Source organism: Rhyacophila brunnea, unplaced genomic scaffold, assembly GCF_057557595.1.
Source record: "Rhyacophila brunnea isolate RB1 unplaced genomic scaffold, BYU_Rbru_1.0 scaffold_13, whole genome shotgun sequence".
Classification (NCBI taxonomy): Eukaryota; Metazoa; Arthropoda; class Insecta; order Trichoptera; family Rhyacophilidae; genus Rhyacophila; species Rhyacophila brunnea.
Window position 1 is genome coordinate 26087664 of NW_028232785.1, and position 15768 is coordinate 26103431.

General features: G+C 34.1%; 1 protein-coding gene across 1 annotated transcript; it reads left to right on the forward strand.

Annotated features, from left to right (window-relative positions):
• Nucleotides 1–1209: 1209 nt before the first annotated feature.
• Nucleotides 1210–9644, forward strand: LOC147077087 (uncharacterized). The gene is made up of 4 exons (XM_085940702.1): nt 1210–1415; nt 2338–2490; nt 5072–5197; nt 6576–9644. The coding sequence occupies exons 1-4, from the start codon at nt 1284–1286 to the stop codon at nt 7554–7556; spliced, it is 1392 nt and encodes a 463-aa protein (XP_085796828.1). The 5' UTR covers nt 1210–1283; the 3' UTR covers nt 7557–9644.
• The last annotated feature ends 6124 nt before the right edge of the window (nt 9645–15768 follow it).

Genomic DNA, 15768 nt, shown 5'->3' on the forward strand with positions numbered 1-15768 from the left:
AATGTCTATTATTTATAAATAATACTGATAGTTAATAATAAATATTTGATTCGAGATTTTTTTATAATTCAATTTGAAACGAGAAGGGTGAATCAATGTGTCAAGCAACCTGGGATCTGATTTTGACAGCTGAACAGTAGACCACTCGTTCCTTGTGCAAAAATATTTGCTCAGGCCAAAGAGATTGGACTTTTCAATCTCTTTGGCTCAGGCATTATAAATCTGAAGTTAATCAGAAGTTAATCCGTCCCCGGGTGCAATCCTGACCCCCATCGAAAACACTCAAAATCTGGCCGTGACAGTGGCGACAACGTGGTTATTAATTTTATTAGTAGGTTAAAAATTAAGGTAAAATGGCTACAACTATGTACTTAAATATATACAAATACATTGACGTCCCAAATCAAAATGCCGCCCCTAGGTAGCGCAAAAATGCCGCCCCATTTTTATACCGTATTTTTTATCATCCTTTCATGACACCAATATCTAAGAAATGTTTTGTATCGATACTAACAAAATAATATATACCACCAAATCGAATTTAAATGCCATATTGCTTTAAAACATTCACTACTGACAAGATAATGACCACATTAAAATATCATGCTAATTATAACTAATGGTTACGCGCCTAGCGCGTCTTTAGCATTGAAGGACAAGATTCCGAGTCCACGGTTTCAGATACACTCCTAAAACTCGCGAGTGACTGGCAAAAATATTTGGATAAATTTAAAATAGGTAAATATGTACCTACCTATAATCCAAATGCAATTCGCAAATCTGCACATGTCATTATTGATCACCAAGGACGCGACGTCCGAGGACAACGGAGGTAAACTAGACATCACGAACCCGATAAAAGTCCTGTTAAACCTTTTAGACTAATTAATACATTTTGTTTCCAACCAGTGAGCTGATTTTTTTAATGTAAAGATATTTTCGTTATTTCTACATTTGGGTGGTTATTTCTATATATTCCTAATTAATCTTTTCAATTTGCCGCCCTTCGGGTAACTGCCGCCCCCAAGCGACGCTCAATCTACAAATATGTATATAGTAATATAATGAAGCCATTTTGCTGTTGCCCTAAACGTTTACGAGTTTGGTTTGATGTAGTTAACTACCTAACAGAAACTTAATTTTGTCAATCAAATGTTTCAAAATTTTAAGTATAATTTCACGAAATATAATTTTCCGTATTGAGGCAACACTTATTAGAAACGTCAAAATTCAGAGAAGTTGTCGCTTGTCCCTAAAATACTTTACTCTTTGTATACGTAAATATGGATGTAAAGCAAGAATGTGATGGAGGCCATTCTGATACAGAAGTGAAGCCTTTGTTTGATGTAATAACCAGCCATCTAAACACATCCATAAAGCAGGAGAATGCCGACAACTCCGGTTACAATTTTGAGGTTAGTTTTCACAAACCAACTAATTTCCTTGACAATTATAGATAATACATCGGAATGCCAATAATAAGTAGCTTACTATATTATAATTATTATTATATTTTTAAAACATTTATGAACATACGAAGATATCAAATGCTCATTACATTAATTTGATAGTTCGATTTGTTATATGTACAGAACAAATTATTAATAAACAGAATTACGATAGGCTATATCCAGATACAACACATTTTGACGTAGGGTTTTAAATGTGTTAGTGTCCTATGAAAATGAACCACGCATTATGCACGTGCAATAGTGTGTGTAATACTATAATCAATTAATATTAATTAATGAGCGTCAGTCCATAAATCGAGAGCAGTTGTCAGTATTCGACGTATGACGTATTCTTGACATGTGTTTTAGTTTATCCCGTATTCTTACACACTCGAGATCGTTTGCCTACTTCTTCACATCCGTAGGATATTTCAGTTCCATAGTCCCTCGTCAATTTCATATATGCAGCCAAAAGTAATGAATAATGCGAAATGCGTTATAGTAACTGTACACGTACATGGATTTACTGGTACCAATAGTGTGTAATGTGTATTTTAAAATATCTCAGTATATTTCATATCATATCAGTTGAAAATGTCCCTCTGAGGCGCATGAAACCGGTCCAAATTTATTTATTAAAGTGGATTACCTAAGTACTACAAAAAAATGCGTTTTATTAAATCAAACAACATTATTTTATATACCAAGTATAGCGAAATTGCTTACTTTTGCCCATAGCTTGAGCTTACCGTGAGCTCACGTAATGTGTTTCTAGCATAAACTATCTAGACTCAAAATTCTTTGCTATATATCCACTGTTATTAAATTACTCGAGCTAAAACTGGTTTCAAGATGTGATTGTAAAATATTATAATGTTTCTTCCAGTGCCCTCTAACGGACATCAATGATATAAAACCTGAAATAGATCATCGACTAGTTGATGTCAAGTGCGAATTTGTTGAAGACACTATACATCCATTCTATGATGACGATCCTCGGCCTGGATGTTCGTATTCGGATTACAGGCCCATACACCAGGTACCTTCAATTGTTTTATTGAAGTCTTCTATCAAAATATTGGTGACTAAATTGTAATATCACTTCAGCAATGTCAGTATAACGTTCTTCTAGGCATATAGCTTATGGCGTTTTTACTAGCGCTTTTTGATGCCTCCAACATCTTTAAATATATACTGAGAATACGCTAGATTTTTACTTTATTTATTTTCTTACACATAAAATGTCATATACTTAATGAAGGTATGTCAGTAGTGTTACCAAATAAAACCTTTCTCCATAAAAAGGTCTCTAATGCCATATCAGGAATTTAAACTCAATATCAAAATATCCCTGACAAAGTAAACCAGCCCTGCACTACAAACAAAATATTTCAAACATTACCACAAAAGCATTTGAACACGATGCGACTTTCAAACGCATACCATGCCTGCTAGCTTCCAAGGTCAGGCCCTTAGTCCGTTACCCGCCGATCCACTTGCAGTTAATTACCCCTTCGCGCCTCACCCGCATCTTACTCCAAGGGTGTTGATGCGTTTTGAGAAAACCGTCAGTTAGCAAACCATCCCTGTGGGAAACACCATGAATCTCGAACAGTGTATATTTAAGTTATCATCATAGTTTGTTTAAGTACCTTAGAACCTATGTTACTTTGTAAGAAATCTAGTTTCTAGGTATGTCTTTTAATGCCAGTTACAAATCATTTTCGACTGCACGCCCCGAGGTCAGTAAACCCGGGGTAAGCAAATCGCCTCGACGATGATTTCATAATAACACAATTTGTTCCTGCTAAATTAACTATTTGTAATAATTCGGAATGCGAACATAATAATATACATCGTGAGTAACTACCTATCTCGATCGTTGAAGAATGCAGTTCTTGCAACTTTGTATAATAAAATATATTATTAATTATTTTATAATGCGATTTTTGCAATGCAAAAAGAGTTATTTTTCATGAACTGCTGTCCAGGGCATGAACTCTGCATAGGTCATGCAGTAAACAATGACATGCATCTCCAGGTCGTTCGCCTCAAGCTATCATAGCATTTCCTTTGTTTCAAATCGGTATAAAATAGTCAGTAGAAGAAATCAACATCGTCATTCAGTTATCAAAGATTCAACCGTAAGGTTCTCTTAAGCTTCGCCCGGTCGAACTCGTAATCCATCAGAACGCATACTCGTGATTTCACGCAGCTAAATTATAATCTGTAAACTTATCTGTAATAATTAAATTAATAATTATTTGGAAGGAGATAATAAAAACCGGGTTCATTTCATTCACGCACCAAATTCTGAGTTATTCATTCGGGAATCAAACCAACCAACCCTGCATGTTCCTTACATAATTTCATTTCCATATCCCTACAGCAAAAAGACGGAACGATTTCGTTTCTAATCGTTTCGTTCACGCCCCGCCCCGCGTGACTGCGTGGATGGCGCAGTAATTAAATAAATCTACCAAAACAAAAACTTAACGAAAGAGTGATACGGTGTAACCCCAATTAATTACAACCTGAAATCTGTGATATCAATTGTATACTTCTTGCCAATACAATGTGTAACACGAATCCTCGTATGCCTCTCTCTCTCATCACCAAAGTACCAGGAACGAAGCCAATCTTCACACGTAAGTTCTTCGTCTTCAACGTATTAGTAGGTACATACTTTAGTAGTGTGAGAATTAAGCAATTCAACGAAACAATAGGAGCATTCATTGCCTTATAGTAATATTGATATCATGGTATCAGATATATTTTAATGTGTGCTTAGTGATGACGCACCAGTTTGACGATTTTCCACTCTTTCAGATTCAACAGTTTATTGAGAGGTTATGAATGTTATGATGTTTCCAATAACGAACGAGTTAACTCGCCAATGGCCTGAAGCGACAAATATGCTTTTACAAGTTAACTCGTCTCATGTTCTCTGCTCTGGTATCAGGTTAAGCCGGGAGCGTTTCCTTTGGCAAGTTCATCGTTCAAAGTTCGTAGATGATCTCTCGCAGCTCCTTTATTTTAAGACTAAGCACCGTGCACTATCGAGATTCGTTTCTAGTGATGAGTGTGGTATCTGGTTTTAAATGTGATACCTACCTGAACTGAACTAAACCTTTGGCAAGTTCTTCTGGTTATTTGGTGGAGCGAGTCATCTTATCTTGTTAATCAGTTTTCGTGTACCGTTTGAAGTATTCTCTGTTATTGTTGATTAATCTCTGTGAAATCTAAATAAATACTAAAACCGGTGAAAATTGTTTCAAATTTATAAATAAAAAAAAATACTATTAAGTGTGTTTTTTCTCTAATTGAGATTCTAATTTACCACTTTATGTATACGTGCGCGATTTAATTGAAGTCACTAAGCAAGTGAAATGTCAATAGGCCGGACATGTCGCTCGGTGAGTTGACAGCCACTGAATAAATGTCTTCCAGTAGCACCCAAGAGGCACTTAATGCCCATAGGATCTACGTTGTAGCAAAAAAACTAGGGACCGGGAAGAGTGGAGAGAGCTATGGGGAGGCCTTTATCCAGCAGTGGATCTATCCGGCTGATGATGATGATTCAGTATTGAATAATAAATAATATATATTGTTATTTTCAGAAAGAACCAATGGATTTGACCAAAATTAAATGTGAGACTGATTATGTGGAAGTCGACATCGAAGACAAGTATAAACTGCATCAATTCAAACATGAAAATGTTTCAGAATACAGGCCATTAGATCAGGTACGTTCAATTGTATGTACATAACCTTTGGCTTGGCTTGGAGAAATATGTATTGGGTTACGATAAATTTATTACAGAAATTGTTATAACTGACTGTCTTACACTAATTTCGAAGTGTTGTATTTATTTCTTCAACTAAATACGATGTACATCACTTAATATGTAGGCTAAAATGATATAAGAATTTTAATTTCCTTTTGACCATGTTCGATCTAAATATCATATGAGCATCCACAGAGTGAAGATTTGTATTAACATAACTACTTTTGTACGAGAAATGGACTTTAACACCTACTCAACCTATTATACCAACTTCACATTCATTTCTCGTAAAAACAATATGTTAATATTAACCTCCAGCCTGTGAAGGCCCATATTATGATCATGAAATCAGACATGGTAAAAATATATACCAATATTATATAAATATTTATAAAGATGTAAATTGTGAACGACTTAAAGGGGGACATGCTCAGCGTACGTCAAAATGGAGCTTCATTTCTATTTTCAAAGCATGATCCTGGATATACCTTAAACGTTGTAGATAATCTATTTATATAATTCTGAAGCCTTATTATCCGTTATATTTATTTTAAACATTTGATGACTGCATAAAGTATTTGTATTACATAAAATAGTATTCTTTTAAACCTCTCGCTCTAATGCTTTAGAATATAGTCATATTTCAGTACGTCCATGTGAAGTGGTTTTAAGATTTTTTTATTTATTAATTTTTAAAAGCATTTATTAAACCATTAGTATAATTTATGACGAGATAATTTTAGTAAAATATTCACGATAAAAAATTATATTGATAATCTCTGTGATCCCAAATTTGACAAGAAATAGGCATTTTATTATTCAAAAAATGGGCAAGATTTACAGATTTAAAGACACTGATTATAAGCTTTGTCTTTGACCATTCAAATGTGATAAACATTCTACGAATAATGTTTGCTTTGTAATAATTATTGACTTAAGAATAAGGTAGTATTTTTTTGAAATACGCCATTTCTATTGGCATTTCCCAGTGGCTTAGCTACAACATACAGCCGTAGCCATAAATTGACAATAGAAATGGCGTATTTCAAAAAAATACGACCTTATTCTTAGGTAAATAATTATTATAAAGCAAATATGCCAGTATATGTCCAGGATCATGCTTTGAAAATAGCATAAAAGCTCCATTTTGACGTACGCTGAGCATGTGGGCCGGTAAGTCTGGAATCTGGTTCATGTATTACTTCTCCTTCACCGGCCATAAAAAATGCTAGGGGTAATTTAAAACCTTAATCTCTCGGAATCTAAAATTATAGGAATATTATTTATGTAAATGTAAATGTCACCGAATTGAGCTCATCAACCGTATTTTTTTTAGATTTTTACTCAGCGATGTGAAGCATCTTACATTGGAAGTCAAAATAATGAAATTCCACTGGCCATCGTGGTAAAAAACGATAATTTTGATAAAGGAGAATATGCAATGAAAGGAGTGGAAGACAGGGTGGCGCAGTATTGTGATGTAACTATAGATGAACAAGACATAAAAGAAAAATTGCAGACAATGTACGTTTTGCCGAAAGTCATTCGAATCAAACTAAAAAGAATAACATATTTTCCACGTAATTTTGTTTGCAGTCAGTGTTATGCAATATTTGGATCAACAAATTCATTACAAAAACATATTTCGTGTGTCCATTCGAGAGTCGATCATCTCAAATCGCACAAAAGAACACAAACTGGTGCAAAACCATATCAATCCGATGTGTGCTCATCCAAATTCTTGCGGTCTGATGACCTTCAAATGCATAAAATAACACATACTGCCGAAAAACCATATAATTGCGATGTTTGCTCATCCAAATTCTCGCGGTCTGGTGAACTTAAAAAGCATAAAAGAATACATACGGGTGAAAAACCATATCAATGCGATGTTTGCTTATCCAAATTCTCGCGGTCCGATGCCCTTAAATTCCATAAAATAAAACATACTGGTGAAAAACCATATCAATGCGATGTTTGCTCATCGAAATTCTCGCGGTCCGGACACCTCAAAATGCACAAAACAATACATACTGGTGAAAAACCACATCAATGCGATATTTGTTTAAAAATGTTCTCGCACAAGAGTAATCTAAAAGTGCATAAAAGAACACATACTGTTGAAAAACCATATCAATGCGATGTTTGCTTACATAAATTCTCGCGGTCCGATGCCCTTAAAACCCATAAACGAAGACATACTGGTGAAAAACCATATCAATGCGATGTTTGTTTAAAAATGTTCTCGCTCAACAGTAATCTAAAAGTGCATAAAATAACACATACCGTTGAAAAACCATATCAATATGATGTTTGATTATCGAAATTCTCACGGTCCGATGCCCTCAAAATGCATAACATAACACATACTAGTGTAAAACCATATCTATTTGAAAATATTCTCATACCAATGCAATCTAAAAAAGCATAAAATATCACATACTGGTGAAAAACCATATACCTGCGATGTTTGCTCATCCAAATTCTCGCAGTCCAAACACCTCAAAAGGCATAAGAGAACACATAGTAAAAAACCATTAAATGCAATATTTTCTCATCAAAATTCTCGTGGTCCAGTGAACTTAAAAGGCATAAAAAACACATATGGTAAAAAACAATGTTAATGCGATGTATGTTTGAAAAATTTTACGACGCGACACATGCTGACAAAAAGCCATATAATGTAATAATTGTTTCTATATATGTTACGCCGAATGTGCAAAATTGAATATTACATGAAATGGGCAAAATTTTGCCTAAATCATGAAAAATGCAAGCCCGTTGCCTTATTCATGTATTAGACAAAATATCTCAAGAGTGCGTGAATTCGGCAGTAATTTTTCTGCCTAGTTCATGTATTGGACAAAATAGATAGTAGCGCTACGGTGGTATTTTTTGCAACTAAACTAAATGTATCAAATGCTCATGCATTGGTCAAAATGTACATATATTATCTATGGTCAAAATATATGATCGCGCTACGGTGGTGTTTTTTGCAACTAATCAAACTAAACAAATGTGTCAAATGTCATTGATTATAATATAAAAATATACCAATCAATGACTACAATGACGTTCATATCCATTTACTATGCGCAAAAAAAATCTAGAACTATAATATGATAACGGAAGAATTTTTTTGAAAAGTGTTTTCGCGATTTGTTTCGTGCTTGGGTATCAAACGTGCAATGGTCGATTGAATGTTTGTTGACACTTGATAGCTAACCTCAAAATGGACATTCAGTTGAATAATTTAATTCAGAATTACAAAACCTAACCTAACATAACCTCATCTAACCTAATAATAAGAATATTATATTATGTCCAATTATAACTAATAAAACCATCCGTATTAAATTTACTTTTTCTTCTGACATGTTGACAGTTCAAGAATTCCATACCCTGGCGAATTCATGTACTCAGCAGAAAATTTATCTAATTCATGAATAAGGCAACAGGCTTGACTATTACATGAATTAGCCAAAATTTTACCCATTTCATGTAATGGTTAATTTCGCACATTCGGTGTAACATATATGCAGATAGTCTTATTAATTAAAAAAGTATATATTATTATGCTGAAGAAACTTTGAAAATTTACCAAAATGATGAATACCTAGTGACAGAAATATACTAATAGACTATTTAATATAAGTATAAATACTGGAATTATTTTAGGTGTTTTCTTGTTCACTCTCTATCGTGGTTATTTTATATCGATAGTTATTTAAGTGTTCTAGTCATTATTTCCCCATCTTTTTAACACAGAGAATCTTCTGAATGAAATGCATCTTGCTAGAATGGTTGATAACCATGGCTTCGGTGTTGTTTCGTAGAGACGAAGTACTGCATTGAAATCAATTCGGTTTTTTTATTTCGTTTTTATTAATGGAATGGCCGAAAAAGTCATCTCGTAAAAATATAGATTGTCGAAAATGTGAAAGATAATTTAATGTTTTTGTAATTAGCAATGTTGTATTTTATATCCTGATACCAAACTAGCATCAAAAGGCAACTCGACTTGGTTTCTTTATTCTTGAGTATAAATTGCGTATGGATTGAGATCTTTCATAGACGCATTACTTTTTTTGGATGATGATTTGTTTGGAATTTTTGGTATTATACCTATAGAGCTTACCATGAAGGCAACTGTTTGTGGACCGCTCCAACATTTATACGGATCGGCGGTTGGGAAACACTGTAAACCAGACAATAATAATATTATTATAGTTTTATCTTTACAACTGTAATATATTTACGACACTGTACATACATCTTGAACCTAATTAGTGATTGCTTAAAACTCATTCACTGCTGACTAGATAATGATTTTTTAATTACCACCTTTTAAATGCACGTTAATTACATCGATCGGCAGCCTGGTCATTACGCGCCAGGTGCGTCTTCAGCGTCCAAAGTATTAATTCGACTTAAGATAGGATAAAGGGTGTAATCCTCACAAATCAAATTTTACAAGAAGAGAGAGGCACAAAAACGTTTTTGTCATGGTTAAAATACAAAATATACATTAGCTTGTAATACATGTTAATTAAGAATTTGGGTTTTAGATTCTTAATCTGATATTAATTATTGAGTAAATTAAAAAAAACAACAAAAAATAATTGTTGTCGTTTTTCCCAAGTCACTTCGTTTCTTTTTTTAAGGGGGGACATGCTCGTCGAAGGTCAAAATTGAGTTTTTATTGTATTTTCAAACCATGATCCTGGACACTCCTTAAACGTTGTAGATAATCTATTTATATAATTTTGAAGCCTTATTATACTTTATAGTTATTTTACACATTTGATGACTGCATGAAGTATTTTTGTTACATAAAATAGTATTCTTTTAAACCTCTCGCTCTAATATTTTAGAATATAGTCATATTTCGGTACAGAACTGTGCAGTGGTATTAAGATTTTTTACATTTATTAATTTTTAAACGCATTTATAAAACCATTGGTATAATTTATTACGAGATAATTTTTGTAAAATATTCACGATAAAAAATTATTTTGATAATCTCTGTGATCCCAAATTTGACAAGAATTAGGCATTTTATTATTCAAAAAATCGGCAAGATTAACACATTTGAAGATGATTCTAAATATACTTATTATAAGCTATGTCTTTGACTATTCAAGTGTGATAAAAATCTTAAGAATAATGATTGCTTTATAATAATTATTGACCTAAGAATAAGGTAGTGTTTTTTTGAAATACGCCATTTCTTTTGTCATTCCCTAGTGGTTAAGCTACAACATACGGCCGTAGCCATAAAATGACAAACTATAATTAAGGTAGGGAGTAAAATTATCTTAACGCGCGTGTTTGAACATGTACCTAACCAAATTTTTTTAAATTTTTTTTTTAAACGGTACATGTTCAAACACGCGCGTCAATATCATTTTACTCCCTACTTCAATTATAGTTTGTCAATTTATGGCTACGGCCGTATGTTGTAGCTTAACCACTGGGGAATGACAAAAGAAATGGCGTATTTCAAAAAAACACTACCTTATTCTTAGGTCAATAATTATTATAAAGCAATCATTATTCATAAGATGTTTATCACACTTGAGTAGTCAAAGACATAGCTTATAATAAATATCTTTGGAATCATCTTGAAATGTGTTAATCTTGCCGATTTTTTGAATAATAAAATGCCTAATTCTTGTCAAATTTGGGATCACAGAGATTATCAATATAATTTTTTATCGTGAATATTTTACAAAAATTATCTCGTAATAAATTATGCTAATGGTTTTATAAATGCGTTTAAAAATTAATAAATGTAAAAAATCTTAACACCACTGCACAGTTATGTACCGAAATATGACTATATTCTAAAACATTAGAGCGAGAGGTTTAAAAGAATACTATTTTATGTAACAAAAATACTTTATGCAGTCATCAAATGTTTAAAATAACTATAAAGGATAATAAGGCTTCAAAATTATATAAATAGATTATCTACAACGTTTAAGGAGTGTCCAGGATCATGGTTTGAAAATACAATAAAAACTCAATTTTGACCTTCGACGAGCATGTCCCCCCTTAATTGCTAGTGAAATTTAGTTAATAGATCGGCATTTGCAGCTTACTGTCAGACAACAAGATCTTGGCGCGCTGCAGTTGCATTTTGCAACGCTGCATTTAGTCGTACCTGTCATGGCAGTAACGCGTGGCAGTAATAATGCCAAATATTGTATGGGCTTGCCATCTAAACGTGACTCTTTTTCTTCTTTGTAATCAACCAAAAGTTTACTAATAATATTACTAAAATCACTCCTGATTGTTTTATACATATTTTTATTATTTAGTAAATAAATAGAGGGTGGAGAGTTGGGGTCGTATAATTAGCTGTACTGAAGGGGATTGTTAATTCACAGTTTTAACACGTAGACAAAAAGGCCTAGTTCAACAGTAGATCCTGTAGACACAACGTGTATTTAGTCCGGTACATCGTTGTTATGCAATAAAACCTATTATGTTTACGCCCTTTTTCCTTACTAAAGTTATGTATTTGTTTATAAGTTCTTTCATAATACACTTATAATTAATGTTTGTACCTCCCTGTTTCAATTAATATTATTTGTCGTACAATGATGTTTAACTGTACACTGCTTGCATTAATGGCAGTTTACGTAAAACACAAAATTTTTACTTTCGAGTGTCTCATGTAATATTATGAAAGTACATTTAATTTTACAATGTTAGAATGGAATTTTATTAAATATTAATAAAAATAGCAATTTTGTAATTTGGTTTGCTTTAATTTTAATGAAATATCTTTTTTTCTATTTAATACTATACATCGGTGTACAATTATATAATAAGTAATGCAATAAGTATATCATCAGCTAGCGTCGATGCTGCCTGATGAAAGCTTTCCCTCTTTTCTGTCCTGAGTATTCACTATAGTGCGAAATCTTTACGGTGATAGGTGGCAGCTTGGAGAACTAGATCCCCTCCTCTCGCGTTTCAGTATTAACAATACTTCGAAATAGAAAACCATAGACAATATACAACACGAGCGCCGCAGCCAGGTCTCGCGTTAAAGATTTCGCATTCTAGTACGTACAGTGGCGCACCCAGGGGGGGGCAAGGGGCCCTGGCACCCCCTAAACATGAAAATTATCAGAATGATTTAAAACATTGAAATTGAAAGGCAATAAACTAAACATTGGGCTTAGACAAATAAAAACATGGCAAAAAATGATTTGTAAATTATTCTCCAGCACCCTTTTTAGAAAATTTCTTAGATTTTAATTTCTAACACAAAAATTTCGAAACACTAATGTCGGGTTTTTTTAGAAACCATTGGGACTGTCATGTCCCAATGTCTTCCCTAATGGAACTGTCAAAAAATTCTCGGTGTCCACCCGAATTCCGGAGTGGCTGGGGAGGGCTGACAAGGCTCTAGCCTGGGGGCCCAGGCTTTTAAGGGCCCGGCGTGTCGGGTAACCAGATAAGTGAGATAAACACACATCATAAATTAGCTTTAAAAATAAAAAAGTTGCCTGCGGTGCTATTATTTTGCGGTAGGTAGGGAGCCCGCCAAATATCCTAGCCTGAGGGCCCGTTTCAGGACGTGGGGGTCATGGTATATGTACACCGAGTGCAATAGAGTAAAGACCGATAAACGAGAAATTAGGCTGTGTTGTGTTAAGTAGGTTTGTGTATAAGTTAAATGGAATAATACTTTTTTTTGTCTTGTTTTTTGTTTGTTTGTTTTGAATTAAGATTTTGGAAACTCAATAAAAAAACCAAAAATCGACGATAGACATTCGGCGAAAAAAACGACTACACCGACTATAGTCGGTGGTGGTGTAAATCAAAAGAACATTTTTTCAGTGGAATTCGGCATAAATATTTTCGCTCTCTAGACCAAGCGGGTATCACAGCCGATATTATTTGAGTATTGTTTTAGCATACTAGGCGCACATGTCAGTCGCTGATGACTTTGATGCTGATGTTTAGCGACCTTTATGACATCTGCTTCCTTATGTATTAGTTTTTTTCTAATATTTATACGTTATGTCCAACATGCATATCTTTATGCACGTTGCGCTACTAAAAAAATAATAATCAAGACAGATTTTGATCGCTTCAATTGGATAATGTCAACAGATACAAAATAGCAGTGGCGAACACTCCATACTAGGCGATTATTAAATTTGAAGCCTACCTTCTTAAGAAAAATATTTTTTAATTGCATATTGACTTATTTATATAATCACTTGATTATAAATATATTCTATAAAATAATTTATTTTTCCAGCGAGAGATGCCGTATCTGTAGGAATGTATCACACAGATAATTATTACAAAACAACCTGCAAAGGTTTTAAAAAATATACCACAGCGCGCCATATATTGTCTTGACGTAAATAAAGGTCGGATTATGTTTCAAATAATTCTCAATTTTTTTCATATGAACTTTACGTTACGTAGCCCCGCCCAGTCTATCGAATTCTATGAACTAAGGTAAGCTCCGATCGCAGAGCCTAAAACTAAATAATTAATAATAAGATAATTTCAAAACTTAATTTCTATGGTGTTTAATCGAATATTAATAAATATAGACTGTTTTTAAAAATAAAAAGAACTTTTATCTAATGATTTTTGATGTGTATAAATGTTTTGAAAAAATACGTAAGTAATTTAAACTGATCGCTTAATTTAATGACGTCAGTGAGTTCTTGAAGTTTCATCAAATTGATGTGTTGTTGTCATTAGTGTGTACATATTCATTAGTAGTAATATCGTACTATCTTCTTACCTATTTCTCGTAATTATTCCTGACAAATCTGTTCTTTTTATCAGGTCTCCACAGCCTACCTCTTTCCAAAAGTCACCCTTCGCCACTGCAAAATAGTACAATATTACAGCGTTAAGGGCATAATTATTTATTAAAATTGTCAAATTCTGTTTTGTACATCGAAATCAATCAATAAGTGTAATTGTATTTAGGTAAGAAGGTACTCAAACTGCCTAAAATTTATCAGGTACCTACCAGAGAAAATTTCTAACCTTCCCACACGATGATTGTAGTGTGTCCAGGGGCCTTATGTTGTAACTTGTGAGTTGAAGTCGACCGGCGACATGACGTCATATGACATCATTGTGACGTACTACCGGAGTGAGTCAATAGTCTTCGAGAAATTAACGCTACTCTAATACTGGCATTATTCATTATCCTCATACACAAATAGGTGTTTCAGCATAATAATATCTCTGGTGAGCCGTGTGCATTGGGCTTTCGCCTCGATGCGTGTATTGAGCATACGTCACAATTACGTCATGTCGTCGGGTGACTGCATGTCACAAGTTACAGCATAGGGCTGCAGGCATGTAATAAACAATTCAGATACCTACCTTCAGACCATTACCGCGTCAGTTTGACCATATCGTCATCTCATAAGCTCATAAGCTTTCTGAAAAAAACATTTAGGTTTAATACTATGTTGATGAGTCAATGAGAAATGGGACCAGTCTTAGGAAATAAAAACTAGAATTGAGATTGCAAGGAGCGCCTTTCTCAAAATGAGACGCCTCCTTAGCAATCGACATCTTAACCTAGGTCTGAGACTGCGTATGGTACGTTGTTATGTGCTCTCAATTCTTTTCTATGGTATGGAAGTATGGACGCTAAACCAAGAGATGTCACGGAGACTTGAAGCTTTCGAGATATTGTGGCTGTATAGACGCATCCTCAAAATTCCTTGGACTGTCTGGGTGACAAATGTTGAAGTTCTCAATCGAATGGGGAAAGACCGAGAAGTTCTACGTAGTATCAAAACCAGGAAACTACAATACCTCGGCCACATTATGAGAGGACAAAAATACAGCATTCCCCAACTTGTCATTCAAGGAAAGATCAATGGGAAGCGTAGCAGAGGACGGCGCCGCATTTCGTGGCCTAAGAACCTCCGGGATTGGTACGAGTGCAGCTCCACCGAACTGTTCCGGGTAGCAGACAACAAAGATAAGATCGCCTTGATGGTGGCCGACCTCCGCTAGGGGATGGCACAATAAGAAGAAGAAGACTATGTTGTATTCTTACAAGAAGTGTACAGGGGTGGTGAACCACTTCACGTCACGATAGATATCACGATTTTACTTCTAATATTTTAATATAATATTAATATATATTTGATGGTGATTTAGGACATTGGATAGAGAAGGGTAAACTATATTAGTTATGTAATATCAATATAAGTTCAATTATCGCATTGTTTTCACCAGTGTGTGTCATTTTATATGTTTTAAGACGTTAGTCCGCGTGCACTTAAATGAACATACGTTACATTCATATGGATTTTCACCAATGACATTATTAATGGACGACGCACTCAATAGAGTAGCTAGCAATTAAACTCGCGCATGTGACATTCGCAAATGTATAGGTAGACGTCACGCAATTTCCACTATGCGATATCACGCATCGGGAATTTATAGCAAATGGCGTTTGAACAGTGTTTCTAGTGTCAATTTTCATTCGAGCGAACCCATTCGAACCGAAC

Excerpts from the sequence above, each read along its gene's own strand:
- LOC147077087 (XM_085940702.1), top strand. The coding sequence starts at position 1,284 with ATGGATGTAAAGCAAGAATGTGATGGAGGCCATTCTGATACAGAAGTG. Across the intron at positions 2,491-5,071 it reads ATTACAGGCCCATACACCAG|AAAGAACCAATGGATTTGAC; the intron begins GTACCTTCAATT and ends TGTTATTTTCAG. Across the intron at positions 5,198-6,575 it reads AATACAGGCCATTAGATCAG|ATTTTTACTCAGCGATGTGA; the intron begins GTACGTTCAATT and ends TATTTTTTTTAG.